The following is a 26,780-nucleotide window of genomic DNA, read 5'->3' as shown; positions in this document are numbered from 1 at the left end:
TCGTGAGTTCATGCCCCACGCTGGGGGTAGAGATTGCTTAAATAAATACAAAAATCACTAAAAAGAATTCACATTGTCATAGTAATCGAAGAGCTGAATACTCTGCTAGGCACACTGCGAGCACTCTCCCTCTCTTCACTGGGGGCTCTTGTGAGTTGGCGTCTAAACCAACACGCTTCCAGAGCGAAGGGAGGTACGATTAACGGTGACAGGGCAGCAGGTATAAACTGGGACTGTCCTGGGCAATCTGAGGCCTAAGGTCACCCTGATATTACCTCATTTAACCACTTGAAACTGTCAAGGGAGGTGCTAGCTACTCCCATGTGCGGCTGTGCCCAGAGTCATGTGGCACACAGGGGTGGTCCCAGGGCTGGCATCTGGGCAGGCTGGCTTCAGATCCTGACCACCTCCTGGGGCTCCCTCCCACTGCTTAAAGGAACCACGACTATCCCATGGCTCAACTCTTCTTCGGGTAGGCAATGAAAATGGGGTTCTAAAGAGAACAGGGACTTCCTCACCCACGGTACCCACCAACCTGGCCTGGGGTTGTGATGCCCAAGCCTGCACCCTGGGCATGACGTGGTGTGGCCTGGCATGCTGGGTGGTCAGCATGGGCCCCAAGCAGCACCAACAGGGCTGTTCGGCTCAGGGGGAACTTCGTTCTGTCTCGGGGCTGGAGCCCGGGGGAGGTAGAGCGGCTGGAAGAAGCCCCTGAGAGCAGGTGGCCCCCGAGGTAGCCAACTGGCAGAGAGTGAGTGGACGGGTAGCCGGCACAGGGAATTGTGGGGGGTCGGGGGGCAGTGGGGGCCGCAGTGGGAGGGAAAGGGTGAGAGGCTGCTGGGACCATCTGGGTCCAGGCCTTGGTTGGAAGAGATGGATCAGAAGCAGCTGACCTTGAAAAACAACTTGCAGTGGGCCATGGAGACAGGCAGAAATCTGAGACAGAGGTGCAGGACACAGCCGCAGGGTCACAAACACAGGGCCCCCTCCTCCCGTCCTGGTCGCCAAGGTCTGGGATGGTCTGGAGCAGGAAGGGCCCTCAGGCACAACCCCCTCAGTGCCATGTGACTGAGCCTGATGGGTTGGGTGCCAGGTTTGCGCTGATGTCAGGTCACGTCTGTACCGTGCAAGGAAGGGGGCTCCCACTGAGCCCCTCCCCCGTGCCTGATACTCCTCATATGCGGTTGCTTTGGATTTTGTTTCCTACCTAGCCTAGACTCTGGGTCTCCACCCCCCCCCACCCCCAGCACTTTTGTCCCCTTCCCCCCAGGCTGCCCTTCACAGTCTGGGCCTTCAGGCCGGGTGGCCTGGCCTGGGGTCCTCTGCTAGCCAAGATTTCAGCTCTGCTCCGGCTGGCCGGTCATTCTCGCCTGTTGGAGCGTGAGTCCTGGACCCTGAAACCACACCCGAAGTGGGTGCGAGCGAGGGGGTCAGGACACTGTGCGCAGTGGGAGTTTGGACTTTGCTGTGAATGTTATGGGCCACCCTGTCAGTCCTGGGGGTTGGTCATGGTCCACCATTTGGGACCATCACTGAGCACCTTGCGGTGGACATGGAGATAAAGCAATTTTCTGGCAAGTGGCACTGGTGGCCATCAGGGTCTGGAACTCCCACAGGGGCAGTGTGGATGGAGAGGAGGGTGCCCAAAGGGAAGAAGACAAGAGGGTGGCCAAGGGGAAGGTGGCAGGAGGATGGAGGGAAGGTGACAGAGGATGCGGGGAAGGTGACAGGAGGGTGGAGGGAAGGTGACAGAGGATGCGGGGAAGGTGACAGGAGGGTGGAGGGAAGGTGACAGAGGATGCGGGGAAGGTGACAGGAGGGTGGAGGGAAAGTGAGAAGCAGGGCAGCCAGGACTTTCTCCGGAGCCCGCCTGCCTCGGGTTTGCACTTTGGAGAGGCCTGCTGCCCGCTTCACGTAGGTGCAGAATATTTCAGTGGCAGCTGTCTCTGGACAAGGTGGGGCCTTGTGCTTTTTAACCCAAGGAGCCCTGGAGCGGAGCCAGAACCAGACCAGTGTGTGTCTCCTTCCCTGGAGGCTGAAAATGCAGGTCACGCTCAGCACTCTCCCTCGGGGTCCTGATTCACAGATGCCCAGGAGAGGCTTGTGTGAAGGGCAGGCGCCTGCCCCCCCCCCCCCCCCCCCGTCACCTGGTCAGCTGACTCAGGCCTGCCCCCAGCCTGGGGCCTGAGTAAGTCGCTGGGAGTTGCCTGGTGTGAGGAAAAGCTCAGAAATCTGGGGCTCCGTCAGGGTTTAGGGGCTTGGGATAATTAAGTGGCATTTCTGATCTCCCTGCACGTGTTCTGGGGGCTTGGGGACAGCATTCTGCCATCTGTACTTCACTCAGTGACCTGTGACCAGGCACGTGGGCTCCATCCCGCTTAGTGGGCAGTGCTCAGAAGCCCCACCTTTGAGCCAGGGCATGTCCTCCCAGAACTCACAGACTCAGGGAGGCAGATGGGAAGGCGTGTGCTGTGGCCCCGAGGGTCAGCGTGTGGAGGGCTCTGGCATGGGGGGCCTGGGGCTGTGGGGGAGTGCTGGTGAGCTCACTCAGTCAGCAGAGAAGACTGCCTGCTTGCTGAGTGCTGCCCTTCAGATTCAGTCCTTCCAGCCAGACTGCTAGGAGGGCGGATAGAGGCCCAGCAAGACACAGCCTTCCAGTCGACCACAGCAAGAAGCCTCCAAGGAGGCCAAGCACATCTTGTCGTCAGGACCTGAGCCCGCTACTCAAAGCCCACGTCACCTAGGAACTGACTGGGGAGCTCCCCGGCCAGGGTCACTGGGCAGTTTGGGCAGATCCCTGGGGTTGGACCAGAGCAGAGGGCCACCAAGACCCCAGGAGCAGCCTCTGAGGGCAGCCACCCTCTGCCTATCCCAGCAGCATTTGTCCTGGACCCTCCTTCCACGCTCCTCCAGGGCTGGTCCTTGACCCTCCTCTGGACTTTGTCTTCCACCCTGCCCATCTGCTCTCACTTGCCCTCGGCCTTGGCCTGCAGGCAGATGGTACTCCATCCCTTGACCCCCTTCTCAGCCAGCAGGTGCCCTCCCTTGCGAGGCTCATCCCCGGCTCTCTGCTGCTCAGCTTACGCTCCTAGTCACTCTGACGCTTGCAACCACCCTGGGAGGTACTTTGGGTGAGCATTATCATTCCCCACTGCTGGAGGGAATACTGAGCGGGGCCACCCTGGGAGGCAGTACTCAGGATGGGGCGGGGGGAGGAGGGGGTACAAATTGCTAATGCCAGCTTCTCTTCCCCTGCTCCGTCCACCTCCAGATTCCCATAAACAAGCCTATGAGCAGATACACAGTCCCTTCCAAATTACCCCAGCCACAGATAGCAGCTTAGCAGCCTGTCAGTGTGCCTGGCTGGCGGGCTCCCATGGGCTCCCGAGATGTGCCCACATCATGGGATCCTGGCCGGACCATGACCTGAGGGGCCCCGGCACGGCTCCTGCAGGCCCAGGAACATCCCCTGCCTTGTGCCAGAGGTTCCCGTCGTCGGCTATGGGTGCTGGGGCCCCTGTGGGTGTGTGTTTTCAGTGAGGGGAAATAGCATGGCCACACCGGAGAATCCCACCCTGGTCTCAGGGCTACCCCTTTCAGCTGCTCCTGGGGGTGGACTGGCCATGCTAGAGCAGGGGCCGGGGCATGGGGTGTGCAGGTTCTCCTCGCTCCCCCTGCCTGCTGTGGACCAGGTGGGCAGGAGAATGAACAGCTCTCGCATTTAGTGGGAAGATTTATGGTGCTGCTGGAGAAGGCCTGGTCTGGCCCTGTGCAGTCCGGAACGGCCCTTGAGGTGGGGACAATAAATCCAGCCCATTATTTTTTACGAGCCTCCCACCCCATAAACAACTCCTTTGGCTGGTGAGCCCAGCTTCACGCCCTTCTCCTGGCCTGGCCTCCAGCCAGCCCTGGCCAGGCACCGGGACCCCAGCACTGACGGTGCAAAGTCGGCGAGGGGAAGTCTCCCCTGCTACAGCCCCTCAGGCCTCCCAGAGGGGACAGTGCAGGGCAGACAGGTGAGCACCAAGTGGAGAGGTAGCTGGCCCTGGCCCTGGCTCCCTTCTTGGCCACAAGCCCTGCGGCCTCAGTTTCTTAGTCTGTAAAGTGGGGCAAACATGAGTGAGTATTCATTAAAGAATTGTTTATGAGGACAGCTGTAGACACCCTGTGTCCCCTGATGGCGTGCGTCGACCTGAGCTCGATAGCACCATCCACTGTCACCGGGCATCACTGCGTGCCAAGCACTGGACCTGTACTTGGCCGTGGGCAGTTGGATCCTGAGAACAAGCCTGTGCCGTGTGGCTCTTACTGTCCTCAGTTTGCGGGGGAGAAAATAGACACTGAGCAGCAAAGACATCTGTCCGCAGTGAGTAAGGGGCACAGTGAAGATTTGAACCCAGGTCTGACCGACTCCTAAGACCAAAGGTGCTGCCAAGAACAAACGGGTGGAGGGTGGGGACAGAGGAGGCCCGCAGCCTGGAGCCCCTTGTGGCACAGGGCTCCCCCTCTCCATTCCCCACCTGGGGCCAGGCTTCACCCTGATGCTGAGTTAGTGCAGTGGCTGGCTCCGGAGTCTCCCTGTCCCGCTTGGCCTTCTGATGGCAGCTGGAGCCACGGTTCCATCCGCCCTCCGCGTGTCATTCCCCACTCAGGACCTGAGTGTGGCTCCTCTCCGTGTTGTGCACGTTGTGAAGCAGCCACCGCAAACTCTTATCTGTTCTGCTCCAGAACGTCTGCCTGCACTGCCTTCCGAGCCTTCCACATCCCCAGTTCCCCCGCCCACCTGCCTTCTGTTCTCCCTGGAACCAGGGAGCCCTGTTATGTGTGCCCTTTACCCAGGATGGGCCTTGGACTGTGTTATTTCTTCCGCCTCAAACGCCATTCCTCAGCCCCTCACTGCCTGGAGAACTCTTCATCATCCTTCAAAACCCAGCCCGCTTTCACCTCCTCTGTGAAGCCGTCTCTGACTCTTGGCAGGCACAGCTTCCTCTCAGTGTGCGCCACGAGGTCGAGGGGCTCAGCCCTCTCTCAGGGCACCGGTGCGCAGGCTCCTCTAAAGGACACAGATGGCACAGAGGACACGTGCCGAGTGGCAGCGGGGCGGGATGGGGTCCATCTCATGCGGGAGATACGTGTCGGAATTGAGTGCGGCGTCAGTGTCACAGAGCCCTCCCGGGCCCCTCGCGTGAGCACCGTGCATAGCACCCGGCGTGGACTTGCCCAGGGCATGGGGCTGGGCCGTGGTCAGGCCGACCGAGGCCGCTGCGGCAGGACAGCCCGGGCTTGCCAGCCCCTCAGAGACTGCCCTGCCGCTGCTGTGTCCACGGCCCTGCTGGAGCGGAGTCCTCCCCGGGCCACTTTGCTCCCCGCTGCCCCAGCACCGTCCTCCTGTTCCTGGGTCACCCATCACAGTGCCGGCGTGGCATGCACCCGCACGTCCGTGTATCCAGTGAGGCCACGGCTAGGCCGTGGGCTGGAGTCGGGGGAAAGGGCGAGTGTGCAGAGGCTCCCACGGGCTGTGGCCCTGACCTTGCTGCGAGCTCGTGGGAAAGGGAGCGCTACTCAACCTCTATTGAGGTCCTTCTGTGTAGCCTTTACTTCTCAGAGGACACTTGGCAGTGACAGGTGCCACCACAGTGCACAAAGGAGGGGACAGAGGTGCGGGGAGGGCAGCAGCGCTGCTGGTTTGGGCTGGAGCCCCAGAGAGCCCGAGCATCCACGGCCCTCGAGCCCCTGCTCTGCTCCGCTGCACCGTGGCGGGCCCCGTGGCGGGCCCCGTGGCGGGCCCCGTGGCGGGCCCCGTGGCGGGCCCCGTGGCGGGCCCCGTGGCGGGCCCCGTGGCGGGCAGTGGAGGAGAGGCACCGGCCGACGTGCTAGGGAGCTGCTCGCGTCCCCAGAGGCTCTTCTGCTAGCGTATCCCCCGCATTCTTACTGGCTTCTCCTCCTAGGTGCCCAAGGGCTGCTGGGAACACTCTCAAGGCTGGCATGTTGGCCCCTCCTGCACCTACGTCACCTCTCAGGAGAGAGAAACAATTTGTTCCCTGGTCCTGGCCAGGCCATGGTCTGGGGCCCGCATGAGCTGACTGTCCCACCCACCCCTGCCATGGCTACCTTGAGGATCCCTGTGGAGGGAGGGATCTGGTTGCCAGATAACATAGAGGACACCATTTATATTTGGATTTCAAATAAACAGTGAATACATTTTTAGTGTAAGTATGACCCATGCAACATTTGGGACATACTTATACTTGGAAGTATTCGTTGTTTATCTGAAATCCAGATTTAACCAGGCATCTGCTGTGTTTATGTGGCACATGTGGAAGTCTGGCAGCCCTGAGAGGGGAAAGCCGCCTTCAGCCTCCCCGGCCTCAGCGCAGTGAAAAGTCGGCCTGGTCCCCGAACTCTGGGCCTGAGAGGCTTGGACGTGCTCGTGGTGACGCCTAGTGGTCAGTGGGGGAACTTCAGGGGGTCGGAAGGGGAGGGAGGGGTAGCTGGGAGGTGACCCAGGGGCCAGGGTGAAGAGGGGACAGGCGCTGCAGAGTCAGCCTGTTGGGGGCGCGGGGGAGACCGGCAGCCTTCGCTGAGCACCTGAGTCGCAAGGCCCTTAGAGCAGGAAGCTGCGCCACTTCCAGGGCCACACAGCTTAGAGCGGGCCAGAATGGGAGGTGTGCAGCAGGGCCGGGGAGCCAGGCCCCCCGCACAGGGATGCCACCTCCCGTGGGGCTCTGCAGCTCTGCACGCGTTTGCCCACGCGCACGTCTGCACGGATGGCCATGTGGTCCTGGCGGCTGTTAGACGGGCTGCCTCCCACCTCATAGACGCGGCTTTCCAGGGGTCCCGGTGTCAGGCCTGGTCAGGGCCCCGGGGTGGGGGGGCCCAAGGAAGGTCGGTATCACCTGGGATGCCGGGAGCCAGCCACCGTCTCAGCAGTGCATTCGGCCGTCTGTCCATCTGTCCACGTACACAGGGCCTGCCACCCAGTGAGCAGCTGTGGCAGTGGGCTTGTGTCAGCTGTGGGTAGGCGGCCCACGGGCCTTGCTCTTGGCTTCCACACAGACCCTCACACAGGTGGCACTTTGCAAAGGCTCATAGAACGTGCAGGTGCCTCACAGGCTGGTTCACAGCCCAAGCCAGCAGTGCCGCGTGAGCCGCCTCCTGATGCGGCAAGAAGACCGCTGAACTTGAGAGCTGGGGCGCTGGGCGCCCCAGGGGATTGAGAGTCGAAAGGTTCTGTGTGGCTCCCATGCTGACTGCCACGTGAGCCAGGGCAGCTCACTATCCCGGAGGCTTCAGCCTCCTCAACGGAAAAGGAAAGGCTTCGTCTAGTTGGTCTCCAGGGTCCCTTCTAGTGCTGGCTTTCCAGAAAACCAGTCCATTCTGGCTGTTTGCTTGCATGTAATTCAAAGCAGGCCAGCTTCATTTCAGAGCCATGCCCCTTGGCTGTCAGCAGCGCGCTTTGAACCCACCACCCTGCAGCTGTACATTGAACACCTGTGAGGGGCTCGACTGTGGTCAGCCCCTGGGAGAGCAGCACCAGTGAAAGGCACAGACCAGTAAGCAGGCCGGTCCTGTGGAAAGGCCTGGTATAAAGGAGACACAACCTAAATATTTGTAGAAAGAGACAGCAAGTAGGCAGGTGAGCAGATGAAGGTGCTAGGAGTCCAATCACAGGAGGGTTGCACTTTCGTGGCTGGACCAGAGAAGGAGGCCAGCTCAAAAGGGCCAGTCCTGTCGGGGCCCTGGTGGGGGGCCACTGAGCCTGAAGGAGGGGCGGCGGTAGGAGGACAGAAGGGTCCTGCCTGGGAGTGTGGGGGTGGGGGAGCAGTGAGGGAAGGTCAGGCTAACAGAGGCAGTGAGATGCGGGCAAGGAGAAAGAGGGGAGCAGAGTCCCCTGAGGGCCCCTGAGGCAGCCCAGGGGATCCCAGGGGGCAGTAGGTAGGTCTGTGAGGTGAGGGGCTGGGGACCCCCTTCAGCCTGCTGGCGAGTGGCCAAAGAGGCTCCGGTCCCTGTTCCACCACACAAGTTAGGAGATCTCTTTCTGAGCCTTAGCATCGTCACCTGTCAGGTGGGCCTGCTGACAGAACCTGGCGCTCAGAGCCGTGAGAGACGGTCAGTTAGGGATGCATGTAAGGAGCCTGGCATGGGGCCTGGTCCTGCGGAGCTCGGGGTAAGTGGAGGACCACAGTCTTTATTACTCCCACTCCCCAGGTGGGGCTGCCCCTAGGGATGTGGCCTGCGGTGGGCCGGACTCCTGGTCAGCCGGGGATCTGGTCTGGGGCAGCCAACTGCTGACACCTCGGCCAGGCCTGGCATTGCCCAGGACGATGTAATTTCAGGGACGGAACGTGGGAGGGGGAGGCTTGTGTCCTGGCTCAAGCCCAGGCCTTGTAATGAGAGGCTCCCGGAGCACCATCCAGGCGCAGATATTGTTGGAGTGTAATTAGGGGATCAAGGCAGATCCGGGCAGGCGGGTGGTGCAGGATCAGAGTTGACACCCTACGGTGGGTCGCAGCCAGGGCTGGGCCTGCAGACAGATGCACTCTGTTGCCTGAGCATTGGCCCCTGTTCCGATGCAGAGTCAAAGCCCAGAGGGGTCAAGGCTAGGCCCCTCATGGGTACAGAACATTTCTCAGGCCTTCAGTCCGGGCTAGACCCTGTGCAGAGCATCGGGGCAAAGAGGTGACTTGGGCTCGGGCCCTGCCTCCTCCAGGAGCCACTAGTCTGGTGGGGAAAGCCTAACAGACCCAGCAGTTACAGTTAGTGTGGTGGGTGCTCTGAGAGAGGGTGCTGCGAGGGCTTTGGAGGCCCAGGACAATCCCCTAACAGTCTAGGGACTGGGAAGGAAGCTGGAAACAAGGAAGGCTTCCTCGAAGAGGTGACACCCAAACACGATCTCAAGTAACTGTAGTCGGAGCTGCCAGTCAAAGGAAGAGGGAGTGTGTTCCAGGCAGAAGGCCCTACATTCCCAAAGGCACCAAGGTGAGAAGGGAGGGCAGGATGTGCAGGCTGACAGAGTGTCCCTGTTACCTAGGGCCATGGCAGGCCAGGTGGGGTTGGGAGGACCTTAAGTGCCATACTGAGAACTCTCAGCCTAATCCTGTGGGCACGGGGTTGGGGAGGGGGGTTAGGGAGGGGACCCTGATGACTTTTTAGCAGTGGGAAGACACAGATTTATGCTCTAGAAAGTTCCCTCTGCAGCTGGTGAAGGGCAGGTCTTTGAGTCAAATGGAACAGGTTCAGGTTTCACCTCTGTCCCGTCCTACTTAAGTGGCCGTGGGCAAATTGCTTAATCTCTCTGAACTCTGTAAAATGAGGATAAAGCCACTTGCCTTGCAGGGTGACGTTATAAAGACCTGTAGTCTTGTCTTTGTGTGTGTGCCAGGCCTGGGGCTGGGCCCTGGGGAGCCGGGAATGAACAGGGTGTGCTCAGGCCCTCTGCGGGCTCCGGCAAGGGGTCTGAGGAGCACAGAGATTGGAGGGAGGGTCGGGGGAATAATCAGCTTCTTGGGACTGCTGCCATTTGACATGTCTTGGAGAGACAGGATGGGGGCATGTGGCTGCAGGCAGGGAGGACGGGAGCTGGGTCAGTCCAGTGGCCCAGATCACCGTGGGGAAGGTTAGGGAACAGAAGGGGACAAGCCCGGGCTTCCCTGCCCCTCCCCTCGGCATGACTCTCCATCGCCTCCTGGAAGCGCCCTGGGAGCACAGGTTCCGTAAAACCCAGGTGCCCCTGTCCCACTCTGTGTCCCTTGGGCAAGGCACCAAGCCTTTCTTCACCCTGTTCTCCTCACTTGCACCGTGGGGATAACAATGTCTCCTCTGAAGAGTGCCTGCGAGGCTTACGGAAGATGATTCGCGGGAAGTGCTTAGTATACAGTAAGTGCTCAATAACAGTAGCTGTGGCTGACATCAGCCCGCAGCGAGTTTCTGGCGAGCCCCCTAGATCCAGCCCCTCCCCTGACCTCACCTCAGCTGCAAGCTGTCTGCGCCTCGGTGCCCTCCTCTGATAAGTGGGGAGAACACCACGGTGCGTGTGTCGCCCCGATCCCTCCAGCAGGCCTGGCCCTGCTGCCGCTCCCGCGCCTCTCCCCCATGGCAGGACCTTTCCCTGTTTGCTTCATCCCCCTTCAAAGCATGTGGGAGCCCGTGTTTGTTTTTGCCTGCCTCGCTTGGACGGCTTGCCAAGTCTGGGCCGGGTAAGGCAGCAGCCTCTTCCTGCCGCCCCCAAGGCTCCAGCCTCTTTCTGGGCTAAGTTTCGATTGATGAGGTTGAAGGGGAGGAAAATCCCTTCCTGCTGAGGTGGGGGGAAGGGCGGAGCAGGGTGAGTGTTCTTTTCTCCCTGCTCTGCCCTTCCCAGCTTGCCTTCCTTTTCCGTGTGTTTAAGGGACATGGATGCGGAAAATGATGTTATTGATGAAGTTGCCATAGCAACGACCCGTGGGAGGCACACATTCCAGCTTTGTTATCCTGGGCCAGGGCGATTAGAAAGGGCCAGCTCCTAAGTACAAACAGATTGGGCCCGCCTCCCCCAGCCCTGCTTTAGATGCATCCGTGAACTTTGCTTTGCCGAAGACGCGAGGTGCACACTGGTTTGGGGCAGGCGGATTCTGCCATCGTTCACCTCTGTGCACACTCTCATGGGGTCTCCAAAAATGACAGAAGGCCTTTGGGGAAAATGGGCCCTGGTGGGGAAGGGCGGCCGGGGCCTGTCCCAGGGCCCAGAGTAGACAAGAATCTCGGGAGGGGCCCATCGCGAGGAAGCCTCGGGCTCCGGAGAGGTGAAGGCTGGGCCGGGGGACCCTGGCCCTGCTTCTCAGGCATGGTGTGGCCCTGGCCACCCTTCCCCCCGCCGGATCCCGCCTCCGTTTGCTTGTCGGTGAAATGGACATGGCGATACTCGCTTCTCAGGCTTGCGATGAGGGTTAAATTAGATGAAAGGGTAGTCAGAGCCCAATTCCCTGTACCGTGTGTTCTGGAAAATTCAGAGAAAGGGGCTCCTAATTGCGTCCCAAACCCAGCCTTCCTCCCTTCCCCACAGCCCCTACCCTCCCTCCAGGCTCCTTTGTCCCTTTCAGGGTGACAGCAGCAGCCTCCCACGTGCTTCCGGCCTGCAGCCTTGCCCCTGCAGCTTGCCTCACGTGCAGCATCCAGAGATCTTTCTGCCACATAAGCGCACCCCCGCCCCATTTACGACCTTCCTGTGGCTCCCCTGGCCTGGGGTGCAGTCCCTGGAGCTCTGACCTGGGCCCTTAGCCTCACTGGCCCCGAGAAGGGGAGGGCAGCTTGAGTGAGCACCTGGGAGGCAGGGCCCCTGACCAGCCCCTATTACACGGGTGGAAACTAAGGCTCAGAGGGAAGTGATTGCCCAAGGTCACGCGGTAAGTGGCAGAGTCTGAAATTGGACCCAGTGTCACAACATCTGTCTCCTCATTGCTCCCTGCCCCGTTCTGGGCACAAGGAGACACTCGATCCGAGTTTGCAGAACATAATTGGATTTGGATGGGTTAGATCAAATTAGATTCGACCTGGCGAGCAGCCTGGCCTGACTGGCACCAGGCCCCTGAAGACCAGGATTTCTGGAAACGACTCTGAAATTTGATCTTATTTCCCCTCTAGGCAAGGAGGTAAACAGGACTTTGTGCTGAACTTGGCACTGCACAGTTACGCCCCATATCAGGACAGGGAGCTAGGCCGAGGGAGGCTGCACCTGGCCCGGGGACAGCCATCTTGTTGTTCAACCCCCAAGAGCAGATGTGGTACAAAGCAGGAGCCACGGGAGGACAGAGTCTGGGCCAGGGCCCTTCAGTTCTGCAGGCTCACAGAAACCCACTCTGTGCCCAGCCCTGGGCCTGGCCCACGCTCTGAAGGAGACTAAGGCCTGGCATCAGCGGAGACGATGTGCCAGCCAGCACTGGCCAGAGTGGTCCAGCCCCCTCAGAGGAGCTGAGGCGGGGCGGAAGCCGAGTGGGTAGAGCAGAGGGCCCCGAGGCTCCTTCTCGGGTGGAGCCAGGACCAGTGCCCTGGAGCAGAAGTGCTTGGTGTCCAGCGCCTCACATGCCTCGGGGTTCCCCTGTTCAAATGCACATACCCTCAGCAGTCACCGTGCTGGTCATACTGCGTGTTAGCTCACTGCTCACAGGACAGCCCTTCTGGGAGAGGGCAGAGGGGGTGCCATCTGCTCCATCCCTGGGGCTGGGGCAGAGGAAGCCACACCAGGCTCCAGCTGGTGGAGCTAGCGGCCCGTCCCCTGCCCAGGCCTGTGCCGCCTCGGTCCCTGAGCCACCACAAGCTCATCTGCAAGGTGAGGAGCTGACGTGGGTCATCCTAGGGTGGGGCTCTGTTAAGGGAGAGGCAAGGGGCTGTCCTGTAAGTGACTGCAGGGCTTCTCAGAGCCTTTAATGTACGCTGGGGGGTTCCTGAGGGGCTGTTTCACGGAACACACAGCTGCAAATGCCACAGAGTGCTCTCACAGTTCTCTGTGAGGTGCCCTGAGGCCGAACAGCCTTCGTCTCTCTCCTTTTCCTCCCTCCTTCTGTCCTACCTCTGCTCTCCTTGTATTTCTGTCAGCCCCCGTGCTGGGCACTGAGGACACAGACAAGGATGAAGGTCCCTTTAAGTTCCCAGCAGGGGCAGGGGAGGGTGGCTTAGCAGGGATGTGCAGGTAGCACCAGGCAGAATGAGGCAGGAGCCCGACCTGTGCCACACACATTACACAGTTCTCTCGTTCGAGTTTCACGGCAACCGCTGGAGGTAGAGGTTATGACAGCCCATTTCCCAGCTAAGAAAACAGAGACCCGGAGAAGAAGGTATCCGACCAGAGGCTCAGTCAGGTACAATGCAGGCGGGTTCCAGCCCCAGCCCTGCTTGGGAGTGGCGCACTCTTCCTCCGTGTGCCTTGATGGCGGTGAGCACTCGTGCAGGCCACCCTACAGGCCTGGCAGCTCGCCTTTCCCTCCGGAGGGTCTGCATTCACGCCCTCAGTAAGATGGGCTGAGCAGCTGCCGCGTGCCGCCAGGGCCCTAGGCACCAGGACATAGCACGAACAGGACCCCTTCCGTGCCTGTAGGAGCTCTCTGGCTAGGGGGAGAGGTGACGGGGCAGGTAGACGAGCACAGGGGGACATACAGAGCGGCCCCTGCCTCCTCCCCTATCTGCACTTGGCCATTTGGAAGGAAGAGACAGCGAGCCAGGAGACTTGGTCTGTGGGGTCGGATCTGGAGCTACACTGGAAGAATAAAGGCCTCAGGTAGCTGGCGAGGGGGAGTCCCGAGAAAGCGCGTTTGTGGAGGAGGCCCCGTTCAGCACTGCCTGGCGGCATGGGTCTTGTAGGCTGGCCCATGGATCCCTGCCCTTGCTTAGCTGAGAGCCCGTGACCTGAGCAGTCACGGTGGGCGTGCGCCAGGCCTGCCACAGGCCACCGTGGGTGGTGCCTGAGCCGGTGGGAGGGCCGCCAAGGCTGCCGAGAGACAGCGGATGCAGGGGCCAAGCAGGTGAGGGGTGGGAGGGCCAGGCTGCTCGGGGGGCCCTCGCACTGCTCCCAAAGGCTAAAGGGGTGACACGGGCAGAGTCAGCCGACGGCTCTGGAGGTGAGCCGCGGCTCCACCCTCATGCTCAGTGGCAGCTGCTGCAGGGCCGGAGGAACTGGGGTTATGTGCTTTGTTGAGGGGCTGCCCCATGGAGGAAGAAGCATCTGAACTGGCCTTGAATGTTAATAGGTTCTTAATTCTGAAGAAGTAGTAACAGGCACCACTTACCCCCCTAACTCTGTGCCAGGTCCCCAGTTCTGTTCACCCCAGGAAGTGCTCGCTGCCAGTCAGCCTTCTGGGTCCCACAAGTGTAGCGCAGTGACCCCAAGGTGGAAGAGTGTGGCCAGGAGGCCAGCAGCCTGGGTTATAGTCCTGCCATGGGATCTGAGACAGACGCGTGCCATCCTGGGGCCACATTTTCCTCACCTGTAAGACGGATGGACAAGACAGTCTGCAAGGATCCATCCAGCCCTGACCACCTGCCGCTCTGCCAGCCATGCCACACATCTCGTGACCCGGAGCGTGCCCCGGAGCCAAGGCGAAGGTAGTGCGGCTCCCGTGTCTGTAGCCGGTGAGGAGCTGAATTACCAGGGCAGAGCAAACCACATCGTTCCAGCCCCGCAGGCCGGGCAGTTCAGCCATCTTTGGAATGGTTGCCGATGGGATGGTGAGGCCCGATGGCCACCAGCTCAGGGAGGAGGTGCCTCCAGAAGCACTCAGGCTGAGAGGACTCCAGTCTCACATGAGGCTGCCTGTGTGGTGGCTACTGGGTTGTGACGCCCAGACCTGTGTCCCAGACCCTCGTGGAAGAGGGGAAAGGTTATTCCATCCCGTCCCAGGCAGGACCTATCTGGACAGTGAGGTGACTGAGAGGCTCAGAGCTCAGCCTGCCCTCAGGGGCTGGTCAGAGAGTCACAGGAAGACCAGGGAGGAGAAACATGGCCACCATATCAGTACTGCAAGTGAGGGCAGCACGGGCGTCCAGAAGGCCGCTGACCGGCCCTGGGGACCGAGGAAGGCTTCCTGGAGGAGGGACACAGCGGCATTCGGCCTTTCAGAGCCAGCGCCTTCCAGAGCGCCACCACGGGTTGACCACTTCCTGTAGCATCCAGTCTGCGGCAGGCATCCCTTAACCCAGTGGAGACAAGAAGTGACAAGTGCCTGGAGAATGGGGGTGGGGGGCGGGGGGGACATGGCTTCAGGCCCGGCGGCACCCCCAGGGATTCAAACAGCAGGGTCAAGAATCAGCACCCACCCCCACCCCATTCTCCTCTGCAAGGACTCCCCTCTCAGCCAACTCTCCCCTTGTTTTGAAAAATATAGTTTTTAATTAAAAAAAATACTAATGTTAACATGTAACATTTTTAATTTCCATTGTTACAAATTATTAAATATAAACTTCCCCATCTAATTCCTACTATAGTAAACAGTAACTGCAGCATGTCAACACCTAAACAGAAAATCTTCACGCTTCTCGGTAATTGTCAGAAATGTAAAGAGGTCCCAAAGCCCTTTCCGCTGATGACCCAGTGCTGGCCCTGCCCTGGGCTGGAGAAAGAGGGCCCTGTGCTCTGGAGCCTGGGTGGGAACTTCAGTGAGTCACATGACCTCACTCACGTCTTTAGGTGGAAGATGGGGGACCTCGCCCACCTCTCCCACAGTTGCTAAGACTACTGAAGTGGACACACTCGAGGCCTGGGGCCCACCCTCCCAGCTCCGGGGTTCCATTGCTTGCTTCCAGATCGACTTGGACTGGAACACTGGATTACCGCCCCCCCCCCAGCAACCCAATTATGCTTTGCCAGCAAAACAACAACATCTTGGCTCGTTATTAAAGTCTAGATTCTCAGAAAGGAAGATTGCCTGCTGGCAAGTCCATGGTGTGGGAGAAAGATGAGTGACTTCTTTAAAGCATTAGGCTCTGTTTAGCATCCAAAGTTCAGGGCCACATCAGCTCCCCAGTGACAAATTTATGGTTAGTGATGATTAGCAGGGCTTCTCGTAAGTTGTGTTTATTTGGCTGGGAATGGAAATTCAATCTCCCTTTCTTCATCACGTATAAGCCTGAGCTTAAACAAGGGCCCTTGGGCTCTTCCCAGCTTAGGAAGAAAGCACAGATCTGTTTGAGTGGCATCGATCACCTGGGCCAGCCACAGGACAGCCCTGGGAGATTAACGCAGGGTGGTGGCGTGGGGGCAACATGGGGAGCAGTCAGGAAGCCCCGTGGAACTGGTGGAGTTTGAGACAGGCCCAGGATTTTGTCTGTGGAAGACCAGAGAGGCAAGGGCGTGGATGGGGAACACACCCAGGGGGTGTTCAATAGGCCGTGTGGAATCGCAGGCCCGTGGAGTGCGAGTACTTGATGGCAGAAGACAAAGCTGGGAAGAGGCCCGAACAACTCTTTGTACATTTGTGGGCCCCAGGGAGCCAGAAAGACCACTTAAGCAGGGAGTGAAGGGTGATGCCAGACTCAGCCCACCATTAACACAGCCACTGATGATGGTCCGGGAGGCTGCTTGGTGGCCACCACCTGCCGGCCGACCCCTCAGGGCAGCAAGTCTCTCAGAACACCTGATGAGAGGCTGCGTATGTCTCGGTGGCCCAGGAGATCCCCTCAACCGAAAGCCTCCTCTGAGGAGGGGCTGCCTGTCCTAGCCAAGGTCCCCACGAGGAGCTATGCCTTCTCTAGATCTGCAGGAGAAGGCACGAGCCTTCTGAAGTCAGCACCCCCATAGAAAAATCTAGTGTCAGAACACTACCCTGTCTTGTCTGTGAGGCAGAGATGATCATTCCCACTTTACCCGAGAAGTGATTTTCTCTGAGACACACAACTAGTCAGGAGGCCAGACTCCTGACTTTACGGTGACCTAAGAGAGCCATACTTTCTGTGTGAGGCAGGCTCTTGCCAGCTCGCAAGGGCCCATGGTGCCCCTCCTCCCTGCTGCACCTTCAGGCATCTCCCCGGGGAGCTTGGGGTCAGCCTGGATGGAGCATTCACACCACGGAAATGCCACAACCCCGAGCCCCGTCCCCACCCCCAGCAGTCGTTCGGCGGCCCAGCAGCCTGCTGGGTCTCCCATGCCGCCCTACAAGGTGTGCATGGGTGCTGTTGTGGAATTCAGTGAGCGGAAGGGGCGACTCTCCACACAAACCGGAAGCTTCCTGGGAGGAACCCTGGCCCGGGAGTGCTTTGTTTGGTCAGCTGTCGGGTAGTTGGTCCCACTCTGCAATCAGTCCAGCAGTGTGATCTGAAGAAGTGAGAAAATCCAGGTGAGAGCAGAGGTCAGCGCACCCAGCACAATGCAGGTTTCCCTCAGTGCCGTTTCGTTGTTTCATTTCAATTTAGACTTTTTAAAAAAATCTTTGTTGTAGCCGCTGGGGTGTGTATGTTCTCAAGTGTATGTCAGATCTCAGTTGCCCCACACCCGTGCTTACAGCGGACGGGGTCAAGATGGAGCTGGTCCTGGCCCACAGGTGAGCCACCTTGGGGAAGGGAGGCCGCCGTGTGTCCCCGCCTGCGGCTTCCTCCGCTCTGTCCGGGCCTGGCTCCTCTCTGGCCGGATATGGAAGTAAGGTCTCGGGGCGCCGTGTGGGCCGACAGCAGCTCCTCCTTTCATCTGCCTTTAGCCTCTTGATGGACTTGTGACCTACAACCTCTCACTTGACCCCTGATGACCTCATAAATTCTGGAAACTCCTCACAAATCACCAGGAAGACAAATATCAACTGGGGTCATCTGAAGGGGGTCTGAGCCACTCCGGGCGATCAGGGAGGGAAGATCAAGCCTCTTGGGGTGGGGGGCGGGGTGTCCCAGGAACTAAGAGTGACTGAGGAGAGAGGCACACGGCCCGCCCAGGGGACGCTCATTGTCCCCGTTGTGCCAGAGCCCTCAGAGCACATTTCGGTGTAATCCTCAGCGTGCACTGACTGGAGGCCGGGCCTCTAGAGACTCGACGTGCATGGTCCCCAGTGCCTGCCCTGGAAAGCCAGGGCAGCACCGCTCTGCATTCCACAAGGCCTCTGCGGCAGGAGTGGGACAGAGGTTTACAGTCTGAGGTACTGGTCCAGTGCCTCTCAGTGCCCCATGGGCCTTTGGGCAGGTGTCTTAACCCCGATGTCCTCACCTCTGAAGGGAGTGCTTGCCTTTATAGGATCGAGGGGCCCAGAACGTGCCCAGAACATTGCTGCTGCCTAGGGTTTGGCGCTACAGTAGAGTCTCAGGGAGCCTGGGAGGAGAGGAGACAGGGAACAGCCGGCCTTGTGAGGGACAGGGCTTCTGAACCTGGCCCAAAGAACAAGCTGGAAGGGCCCGCTAAGCAAGGGCAAGATGGGCAGGGCTCCAGATAAAACAGCCCAGTGCAGCTAGAGGGTGGGGACACTAGCAGGCAGTGGGGCAGCCCAGCCCTGGCATCCTGGGGCAGTCTCCCCTTTCTGAGGCCTCCCAACCAGCAAGGAGGGCTGCTGCTAGCTGCCCTTCTAGATGAGTCTTCACAGAACAAGGTACCGGAGGTTGGCAGACATTTTCCTTTAAAAGGAAACCTGCCAACCAGCAGGAATCCCGAGCTAAGATGTTGGAAATGGGGATACGTGTGCGCCTGGACCTGGAACAGTCTGCATGGGGCACAGGGGTGTGCGGGTGGAGCTGGAGGCCAGCAGCAGGTCGCGCAGGGCTCTGCATTTGGGAGTGAGGGTTCCACGGATCCTGGGAGCACTGCAGTGACCAGGGACAGAAAGAGACCCCCTCGGGCTGCCGGGGGTGGGGGGGTGGCGTGTAGTTCAGGGCATGGCTGTGGGGCTGCTGAGGACGAGCCTCTGTGCAGGGATGCAGTGAGAGGTGGCTGTGCGGGACGGACAGGGCCTCCCAGGAAACAAGCGCAAGCCCGCTAGGGCACATTTGCTTAGGGCTGCTGCGCCCCCCCCCCCCCCCGCCGACCCCTGACCCGTCAGCGCTCCCCTCTGGGCCCAGCCTGAAACCAAAGTCTCCGCCTGCCTCAGTGGGGCACGTGCCATCCCTGTGCAGCCGGAAAGGTGCCCATGCCGCCCCCACCTGCCCTAGTGAGGAAACGGTCTAAGGCCCTGAGCTGTACTGGGTTCTGTGAGCTGACCTAGGGCAGGGACGCTTCTTCCGTGGGTCCCCTGGAGTCCTTCACGGTTCTCAGAGCGAGGCCTCGTTCTAGACCTGGGCACCGCGTCCTTGGTTTCTCCCCGAGAGCTCCCCCCACGGACGGCTAGATGTGCACCCCGGCGTGTGGGGGTGGTGCACGTGCTAACAGCAGCCCAAGAACAGTGCGTTTGACGGTGACATTTTATGGGCCGCCTCTCTTCGGCCTGAAATGTTCTCTCTCTTCCCTCCCCCTGGCCCCCTACCCCTCTCTCGTCTGTCTCTTCCCAGAGGGTATGAACTGCATGAACAAAGACCACGGCTGTGCCCACATCTGCCGGGAGACGCCCAAAGGTGGGGTGGCCTGTGACTGCAGGCCCGGCTTTGACCTTGCCCAAAACCAGAAGGACTGCACACGTAGGTAGATGGAGGCAAATGGGTCAGACATCCCCACGCGTCTCCTGCCATTGCTTTATGGGGGGTGGGGGAGGTGGTGTGTCCAGTCTGCTGGATGTTGCCCAGGGAGGTCTCTCAGCCCCTGTGGGTGGAGAGAAAGGGCAAGGTCCCCGAAGAAGCCTGGGGAGGCATGAGGGACGGGGGCTGTGAACTCCAGACATGGCGTTAGCCCAACCTGGCATACCAGCACCGACAGCCCCAGAGCAGGACCCTGCTTAATAGCCCTGCGGTGCTTACCATAACCCCCAACCCCAGAACCCCATAGGCCCTGAGCCTGAACTCTCCAGCAGGTATGGAGGGCTGTGGCACAGAAGCCTACAAGCTCGGCCTTCTTGGTGGAGCAGGGCAGCCCTTGGTAAAACAGGGTGGTAGAAAAAAGGAAAGGAGCTGCAGGGGGGGGGGGCGGGGAGTCCCAGCCCAGCCTGTGCCAACCTTATTTCCAGGATCAAAGATCAGAACTTTACAGTCCGCCCCTGCAGGGCCCACCGTAAATGGTGATGCCCTGTGAGATCTGGGTTGAATGAGGTCTCTGGCCAAAGGTGCCATCCAGGACCAGCCTGAAGGTCAGCCTGCAGGGCTCGGGTGTTAGGCAACCTCTTAATGTGGTCATCCAGCTCCCTAGGAGTGGGAGCCAGCAAACGAAGTAGGACCAGGGCTGAACACACTCGCAGTCCTTAAGAGCTTCAGACCCAGCTCCCAGCAGCTGCGTGGGGAGGGGTGGGAGCGGCCCCTGCTCACTGGGCGGCTGGGCTACCTGTACTGGCACCCGGTTGGCTCATGCGTATAAAGAGCTGAGGGAGACCGGTGTGAGCCCTGCCCACGTCTGGCCAGAGACAAGGACATCATTCCAGGCCTGCTTTCTGATGCAGAGAAATGGTGTGGAGGAGTCCGAATCCATCTTCCAGTAGAGAAAGCAGCCCCAACCTCGCCCCTGAAATGAGAGACTGGGATGCCCAGCTCTCACGAAGAAAAGGGCCTTGCTTTCCATCCTTCATTCTGTGGAGAAGAAACAGCTGGGCCTCACTGGCTCATCCTTAGTCTTTTGATTGTCTCGGTTGTCATCAGCTTCCTCTGGGCGCCTGCCACACCTTTCCCAACCCATGCTGTCCTCAGTCACCAAGATCTTGGGGACCCACATGCACTAGACACATCCCCTGTCTCCACGGAGCTCATGCTGCAGCCCCCACACTCATGATCCGTCCACTCCCCAAAGTGAAGATGTTTCATTCTGGCCAGGTATGTTCTGAGATGTAGGCAGCCTTCCTCTTTGTCCCTGGGCTTTCCCGTGGGATCACACAGATCAACGTGTATGCGGTCACCACGGCCAAGTGCCCAGCTCCAGCCCCAGGACTCCAGCCAGGCCCTCTGGTCCTCTACATCAGACGATTCCTATTGCTACGGAGAAACCTGCTGCCACCTGGCACCCTTCAGAACAGAAAGTGAAGAACCCCAGCTTTCCCAGTCCTCCGGACGACGGCCAAGGACAAGTATGCGTGGGGTGGGCAGGCTTGTTGACAGGCTCAGCCACAAGTAAAGAGTGTTCCTTCACTCAGCAAGACTGGCCAAGCCCTGAGCTGGGTGTAGGCAGTGGCTGGGACTGACCGGCCTGTCTGGGATGAGCACTGCAAGGGGGCAGTTTGCTCAGAGAACATCTCCCGAGGCGCCAACCTGATCTGAGAGGTCAGGGACAAGGCAGGGCTCTCTGTGAGCAGCGAAGCCCCCCCACCGCCCCCGACAGAGAAGAACTAAGCCCTTGCCCCAAATGTTTGCTGGTGAAAAGAAACGGCAGCCCCACCCCCTCGGCTCGGTGGCTGGGTATCGCCGAGCTGTGTGGAGAATCAGATACCAACCCCGGGGCCAAGGAGCGGGTGAGTGCACTGCGGCCCTTCTGTGAAGGGACTGCACAGATAGCTGTCCCTCCCATCAGCTTTGGTTCCTGCTGTGCGGTCAACACGCAGAGTTCGTGTGACGTTAGCTCTGAGGCTCCCTGTCTAGCCCTGGAGACCAGTTGAGGTTTAGGACATTCTAGATCTGGATTTGGGGTGGGGGCTAAGGCCTAGCCTAGACAGCCTCTGTGGACCAGCAGGACCACAGGGCCTCTGCACCAAACTCATCTCTCCAGAGTCCAGGACCCACTCCAGGGCCAGAGGAGGTTTTCTCCATCGTTTCTTGGTCGTCCCAGAGCTCAGGACAGCAGTACTATTATCATGCACAAGCCGGAGGCTCTCTAGGTGCTCATGAGCTCAGCCCTTAGGGTCCATGAGATGTGCAAACCCCCGAGTGGGGGGTGTGGGACCCTAAGCATGGCCCTCCCTCGGGTTCTCGGGTTGCCTCAGACAGCCCTGCATCCTCCTTAGAGTCACTTGCAGGACACGGCCCATTGCCAGGAGCCCAGAGCTTGGAAAGAACTTTCTGCAGTGTTCTCATGGCCTCCTCACCACTCCACCCCTGCCCAGTCTGAAGTGGGGCTTTTCTCGGTCTGGAAAGGCACATGAGGTCCAGGCCAAGGCAGGGCTGTGCCTGGGCTCTGCCCTCTCCTGAGATCCATGGCAGTCTTTACCCTTGGCTTCCCTGGGGCTCTTCCTAGGCAGAGAGACAAGCTGTTTCAGAGATGAGAGAATGTGACTGCAGGCCGCTGGGCTCCCCAGGAAAACTGAGAGAAGAGATGCTCCTCTGGAGAAAGGGCCAGAGGGAGCTGTGCATCCTGAAGCAGTTCTGCAGGTCCCTGAAAGGTCGTCCCAGAAGTCAGGCCCCTCCTGCGGATGGGACATTAGCTCCCTGTGGAGGAGGCAACCCACTAGAGCCTCCCTCTGGTTGCGAGGACAGCGTCGGGGACACCGAGCAGGACCACTCTCTTCATGTCCTCCTCAGCTGGCATGTGTCCAGGCTGACAGGGCCACCACCATCACTCGGGATGGTCGCCCCGGAGGCCATGTGCTGTGCCCCCGGTGAGAGCACTACCTGGGAGAGGCAGCTGCGGGACTCAGTTCTGGAATGCTTGGGATCCATCTCCAGGAGCTGCCACCCTGTGGCTTCCCTCTGGCATCAGCCGTACTCCTGGGTCAACCTGATAGAACATCATGAATCCCAACTGCCAATTCGGAATTTTCAACTGCGTTGGTCTGAGATTTGTTTTTGCATCTTTTGAGCATCTTTAGGGTCGTCTTGCAAGCTGAGTAAAGCAGGGGCTGCAAGAACCCCTCCCATAGAGATCTGGGAACTCCTTTAGCAATACCTCTCACCCTAAAATGTGGTAACGAGTAGTTTCCTTTTAAATAAACCTGAATTTATCATTTTTCCTTCTTCAGACCGTCTCCTTTTTGTTCAGCCCCCTTTCAGCCAACCCAGGTCGCTGATGCTATAAAACATTTTAAGATTCTGAGCTGCAGGGCGCCGGCTCCTCCAGGCCTTAGACACTGCAAACTATGTACCATGTTTAAATAAAAAGTCATTTTCCAAAGTGCACGTGAGCTGGCATTAATTCGCACAGGTTCCGTGTGTTTGGACATTGCCTTGGGAGGATCCGGGCTCTGAGGGCACAGAGGCTGAGATGGCTGCTGGAACTAGCACAGACTAGACTTCTGCGGGGGCACCCTTCCACACGCCCAAGACCCAGGCGGGAGAGAGCAAGCGATGCAAGAACTGAAGGAGCGTCCCCCTCAGCACGGGCCCGCCGCCACCCTCCCCCTCCTTGTAGAGGACGCCTGCCATTAACAGACGTCTGTCGCATCCAGACAGGCAGTTCCCAAGTGTCTCTGGGACGGAGGAGGGAGAAAATGATCTATCCCATATCCCCGTCTTCACCTGACACCATCTGAGTCTGTCAGCTGGTGCCAGCCCTTTTTGAAGCCCACACGACCCAGGGCCACTCTCCTCTCACCCCAGTTCCCATTTAGAGAGCGAGCCGTTCCATCCGAGACCTCGGAGGGGCTGAAGTCCAGGGAAACGTGCGCCTATTCACTGATTATCTTGTGCCGTCACTTTGCTCCCCGTCCCTTAAGAGAAACAACCAACACCGATAAACTAATCATCTTTGTTGTCATTCCTTTTATACACACGTATGTACACTTTGGGCCTAACTAGTAACCTGTAACTATGGAAACGGAGGCTGCCAGCACAGCTGTGAGGACACGGACACGGGCCCCATGTGTGGCTGCCACCAGAAGTACGCCCTCCACTCAGACGGTCGGACGTGCATCGGTAAGTACGTACCTCTGCGCTGGCACCCTCGCGCCACCCTGCCCCCCCCAGGGTCCCCCCTGCGGCCCTGAGGTTGGTCAGCACCCCAGCACCACCCCACCATGTCCCAGTTTCCAAGAACGAAGCTTAAGGGAACAAGAAAAGGAGGACCCCACGGTACTAATGGGGCTGGCAGACGTCCCCAGGGGAAGCCTTCTGTAGAGACTTATCCAGGGCCATCCGGCCACCCCAGACCAAGCATCTCTGCTTCCTGTCACTGTGGGTTTTCTTCGGGTCCTCATCCTCAACATGGGGGGTGGTCTGTGGGGAGGAGGAGGGGGTGTGTGCCTAAGGAGGGCAGCTTCTGTTTTTAAAGCATAGGGGTTTCTTCCCGATTTGGGGACACATGGCACATCCATTTAACCTGCACATGTGCCCCATTAGCAACATAAGCTGACGCCAGTCTGGAAAACCAAGAGGTTTTCTCAGAAAGCGGCTCTAAGTCTTCATAGTCTACACCAGGGGAGACTGGATAGAAGAATCCCAAGGGGCTCTGGGTATTCCTAACCGCTTTCCACTCCTGAGCTAATGGGGTCTCGCCAGACTTCTTCTTCCAGCTAGAGTCCCTTCTTAGCGATGCCCCTTCTGTCATCTCTCCTGTCTCATGGAGTCTCAGTGTGAGTTCTGGTCACCTCCTTTCTCCTGGTCCTTATTTGCAGGAGGAAGCTAGAATATCTGTGGTTACCTCAGCCATAATCAGTAGTAGCTTCTTCACCCACTCAAAATAATAGCATATCTTTCAACTGAGAAAAAGAAGAATTTCAAAGTTGGTACCCATCCAACTTTGTTCATCCTCTGCTCTCTTTCTCTTCCATGTCGGCCAACTTCAGAAGCCCACAGTCAGTGACCATATTTATTCTTTTTAATGGGGGGGGGCCCCCATCTCTTATTACCGACTCTGAAGGTATTTCTGCAGGGACTTTCAAGTAACAAAAAAGGGGTGGCAAGCAAGCAAAGCCGTGAAACCAGAGTTTGCTGTCGCATTCTGTCCCTGGGACTGTGACTGCTCCCTGGTACTTCAGGGAGCAGGGTGGGGGTGCCAGGGCCCAGGCAGGCCACCAGCGTCTCACCCTAGTCCCGGCTCTCGTCCCGGGAGCTGCTGCCCGCGTGGTTCTCCCCTTCCTCTGTGTGGTCTCCTCTCAGACGGCCGTTTTGGTTTCATTTTTATCTCATTCCTCCTGCTTTTCTGGTGATGGTCCCTGATTGCCTGTCTTGTCTGATAACTGACGTTCATTAATTATTTTCAGAGCCAAAAGCCAAACCAAACCAAACAACCAAAAAAAAAAAAAATTTTTTTTTTTCAAAGCAAAACCTGGTCTCAGACCAGTGTCTCTATTGCAGCCTGATCCCATCTAGAACCCCCTCTCCCGCCTCTCTCCCTGTCTCCACTGTCCTGCCGGGGGCCTCCCAGGTGCACCGGCCCCTTCCTGTCTCGTCTGCTGGGTCTCCCTCGCTGTTTGTGTCTGCAGTGCAGCCGCCCCTGCCGGCCACGGAACCAGTGCAAACAGCCGCCGGCCAGACACACACCCAGGCTCGTCTAACACATCTTGTCTTTGTCCACCTGACTCATCCTTTCTCATTTTTTTATCTTTTAGTGTCTGCTGCATGTGAAGGTCCCTGCTTGGATCTACTTTCTAACATAACCTCCCTCACCCCCCGCTTCCCCTCCCCTCCCCTTAGAAACCCTCTTCCAGACCCAGCTCCTGGGCCATTGCCCTCTGCTGGCCAGGAGAACCTTCCTTCTGCCTCTGCTCACTGCTGCTCAGGTTCGCCCCTCGGGAGCGCGCGTCTCCACTGAGCAGAGGGCCGCCAAACAGCTAACCTCACCCGCTCCTCCACGGACGGCATCTTGGCCCAACGTCTTGCCCAGCGGCCAGAATGCTCCCCGGCCGCCCGGCCGCCCGCCTCTCCGCACGCTCCTAAAATGACTGACCCATCTGTGCAGCCCCTTGTCAAGCACTTGAATGTCTCGCTCTAGTTCTCTATAGACAAGCAGGCAACCAGCGCTGCCCAAATCGAGCCCGTTTTTTCTGTCTGTTCGACTGGATCCATTGTTGTGTGTGTGTGTGTGTGTTCCTCTGTTGTTTTGTTCTTAACTTTGCATGAGTGTTTGCCACTACTTTCCTGCCCTTGACACAGGGCGTCTGCTGTCCAGGCACAGCCATCACCGGACCTCGTGGCCCTGTCCCTTTGTCTTGTGCCTTGTCCTGTGCCTGCCTCCCCAGCCTGAGCGGGGGGCGTCTGCAATCACTTATGCCTCCCTGCACGCGGAGGCGGTGTGTGCGCTTCTGTGCCCCGCCGCCCTACCCCGCAGCTGGGTCTGTCCACTCTGACCTCCGCTGCCACCTCTGTCTGTTCGCAGCTGGGCCCTGGGTCCCACCTGTGCCCTTGTGTGGTCGTCCCCCGCTCTGCACCCCCCACCCCTGCCGCCTCCTGCCCCGAACACACCACCTTGGAGGCTCCCGGGATTCGCCCCTCGGCGCCGACGCCCGGCCCCGCATGCTGTGTTGGCTGTGTGCGCGCCACGCCGAGAGGCTGACTGTCTTGGGCCGCGGGAAGTGGGCTGTCATTAACCACCGGCTCCGTGTTTGTCCCTTACTTGTGTTTTAGAGAAGGATGAGGCTGCAATTGAGCGCTCTCAGTTCAATGCCACGTCAGTAGCTGATGTGGACAAGCGGGTGAAACGGCGGCTCCTCATGGGTAACACTTTTCTTCCACTTCCTTTGTTGTGCTCGCGCCTTTGTCCGCGTGTGTGCGCATGCGCGTGCTGCTGTGTCGGGCTGTGCGTGCGCGCGTGCGTGTCGGCGCGCGGGTGTACGTGCGAGCGTGTGGGCGCGCGGGTGTGCGGGTGTGCGTGCCGGCACGTGGGTGTGCGTGGGGGGGCTGCCTGGGCGGTGTGCCCGCGTGCGTGGTCACCCGTGACGCGTGTGAGTGGGGGGGGCTCCACTCCAGGTGGGAACTGACTTTTTTACCCTGTTACAGTTTGTGCCCTTCATCAAACACGTGTGTCTGTGTGTGTGTGTTTGTGGCGAAGGCCCCGGAGCCAAAGTCTAGTGGCCTCTGCGGGTGAGACGTTTGCGCAGAACCCCTCTACTTACAGTACGTGCGCAGGATCAGCGAGGCGACACGGAGGCCCAGAAGCGAAGGGGGTGGGGGGCGTTAGCGTAGAGCAGGGATTCAGGCAGCACGGCCCCTCTCCGGCTCCTTGCGAAGGAGAGAAGCCACATCCAGGTTCAGGACTCGCTTTATAGTTGGGAAACCTACCCAGAGAGGAGAGGCCTGTTAAGGCCATCTGGCAGGCCCCGGGTCAAACAAGGTTCATTCAGCCCCTTCTGGTCCCAAGGCCCCTGACTCGGTGAATGACCCAGCCTGAGGTGGGCGTAAGTGGGCAGCCTTGGCCCACTTTTCCCTGGTCCCACTTCAGGCACCTGCTTGCCCCTGGGCGGGGAGCAGGGGCA

General features: G+C 59.2%; 1 protein-coding gene across 2 annotated transcripts in view; it reads left to right on the top strand.

Moving 5' to 3' along the window:
* Window positions 1–26,780, top strand: part of SCUBE1 (signal peptide, CUB domain and EGF like domain containing 1) — a 138,906-nt gene that overhangs the window by 60,759 nt on the left and 51,367 nt on the right. Inside the window, exons 5-7 of one of the 2 annotated variants that reach the window (XM_028115511.2) lie at window positions 18,919–19,044; window positions 23,167–23,283; window positions 25,933–26,022. In XM_028115511.2, the coding sequence (XP_027971312.1) occupies window positions 18,919–19,044; window positions 23,167–23,283; window positions 25,933–26,022 (333 nt within the window). The remainder of the gene's footprint in view (window positions 1–18,918; window positions 19,045–23,166; window positions 23,284–25,932; window positions 26,023–26,780) is intronic. The other variant, XM_028115512.2, reaches the window with a different exon arrangement.

This window comes from Eumetopias jubatus, unplaced genomic scaffold, assembly GCF_037043125.1.
Source record: "Eumetopias jubatus isolate StellerSeaLion01/CBP00866 unplaced genomic scaffold, mEumJub1_p1.0 scaffold_8, whole genome shotgun sequence".
NCBI classification, from domain to species: domain Eukaryota; kingdom Metazoa; phylum Chordata; class Mammalia; order Carnivora; family Otariidae; genus Eumetopias; species Eumetopias jubatus.
This window is presented reverse-complemented; position numbering and strand designations above follow the sequence as displayed.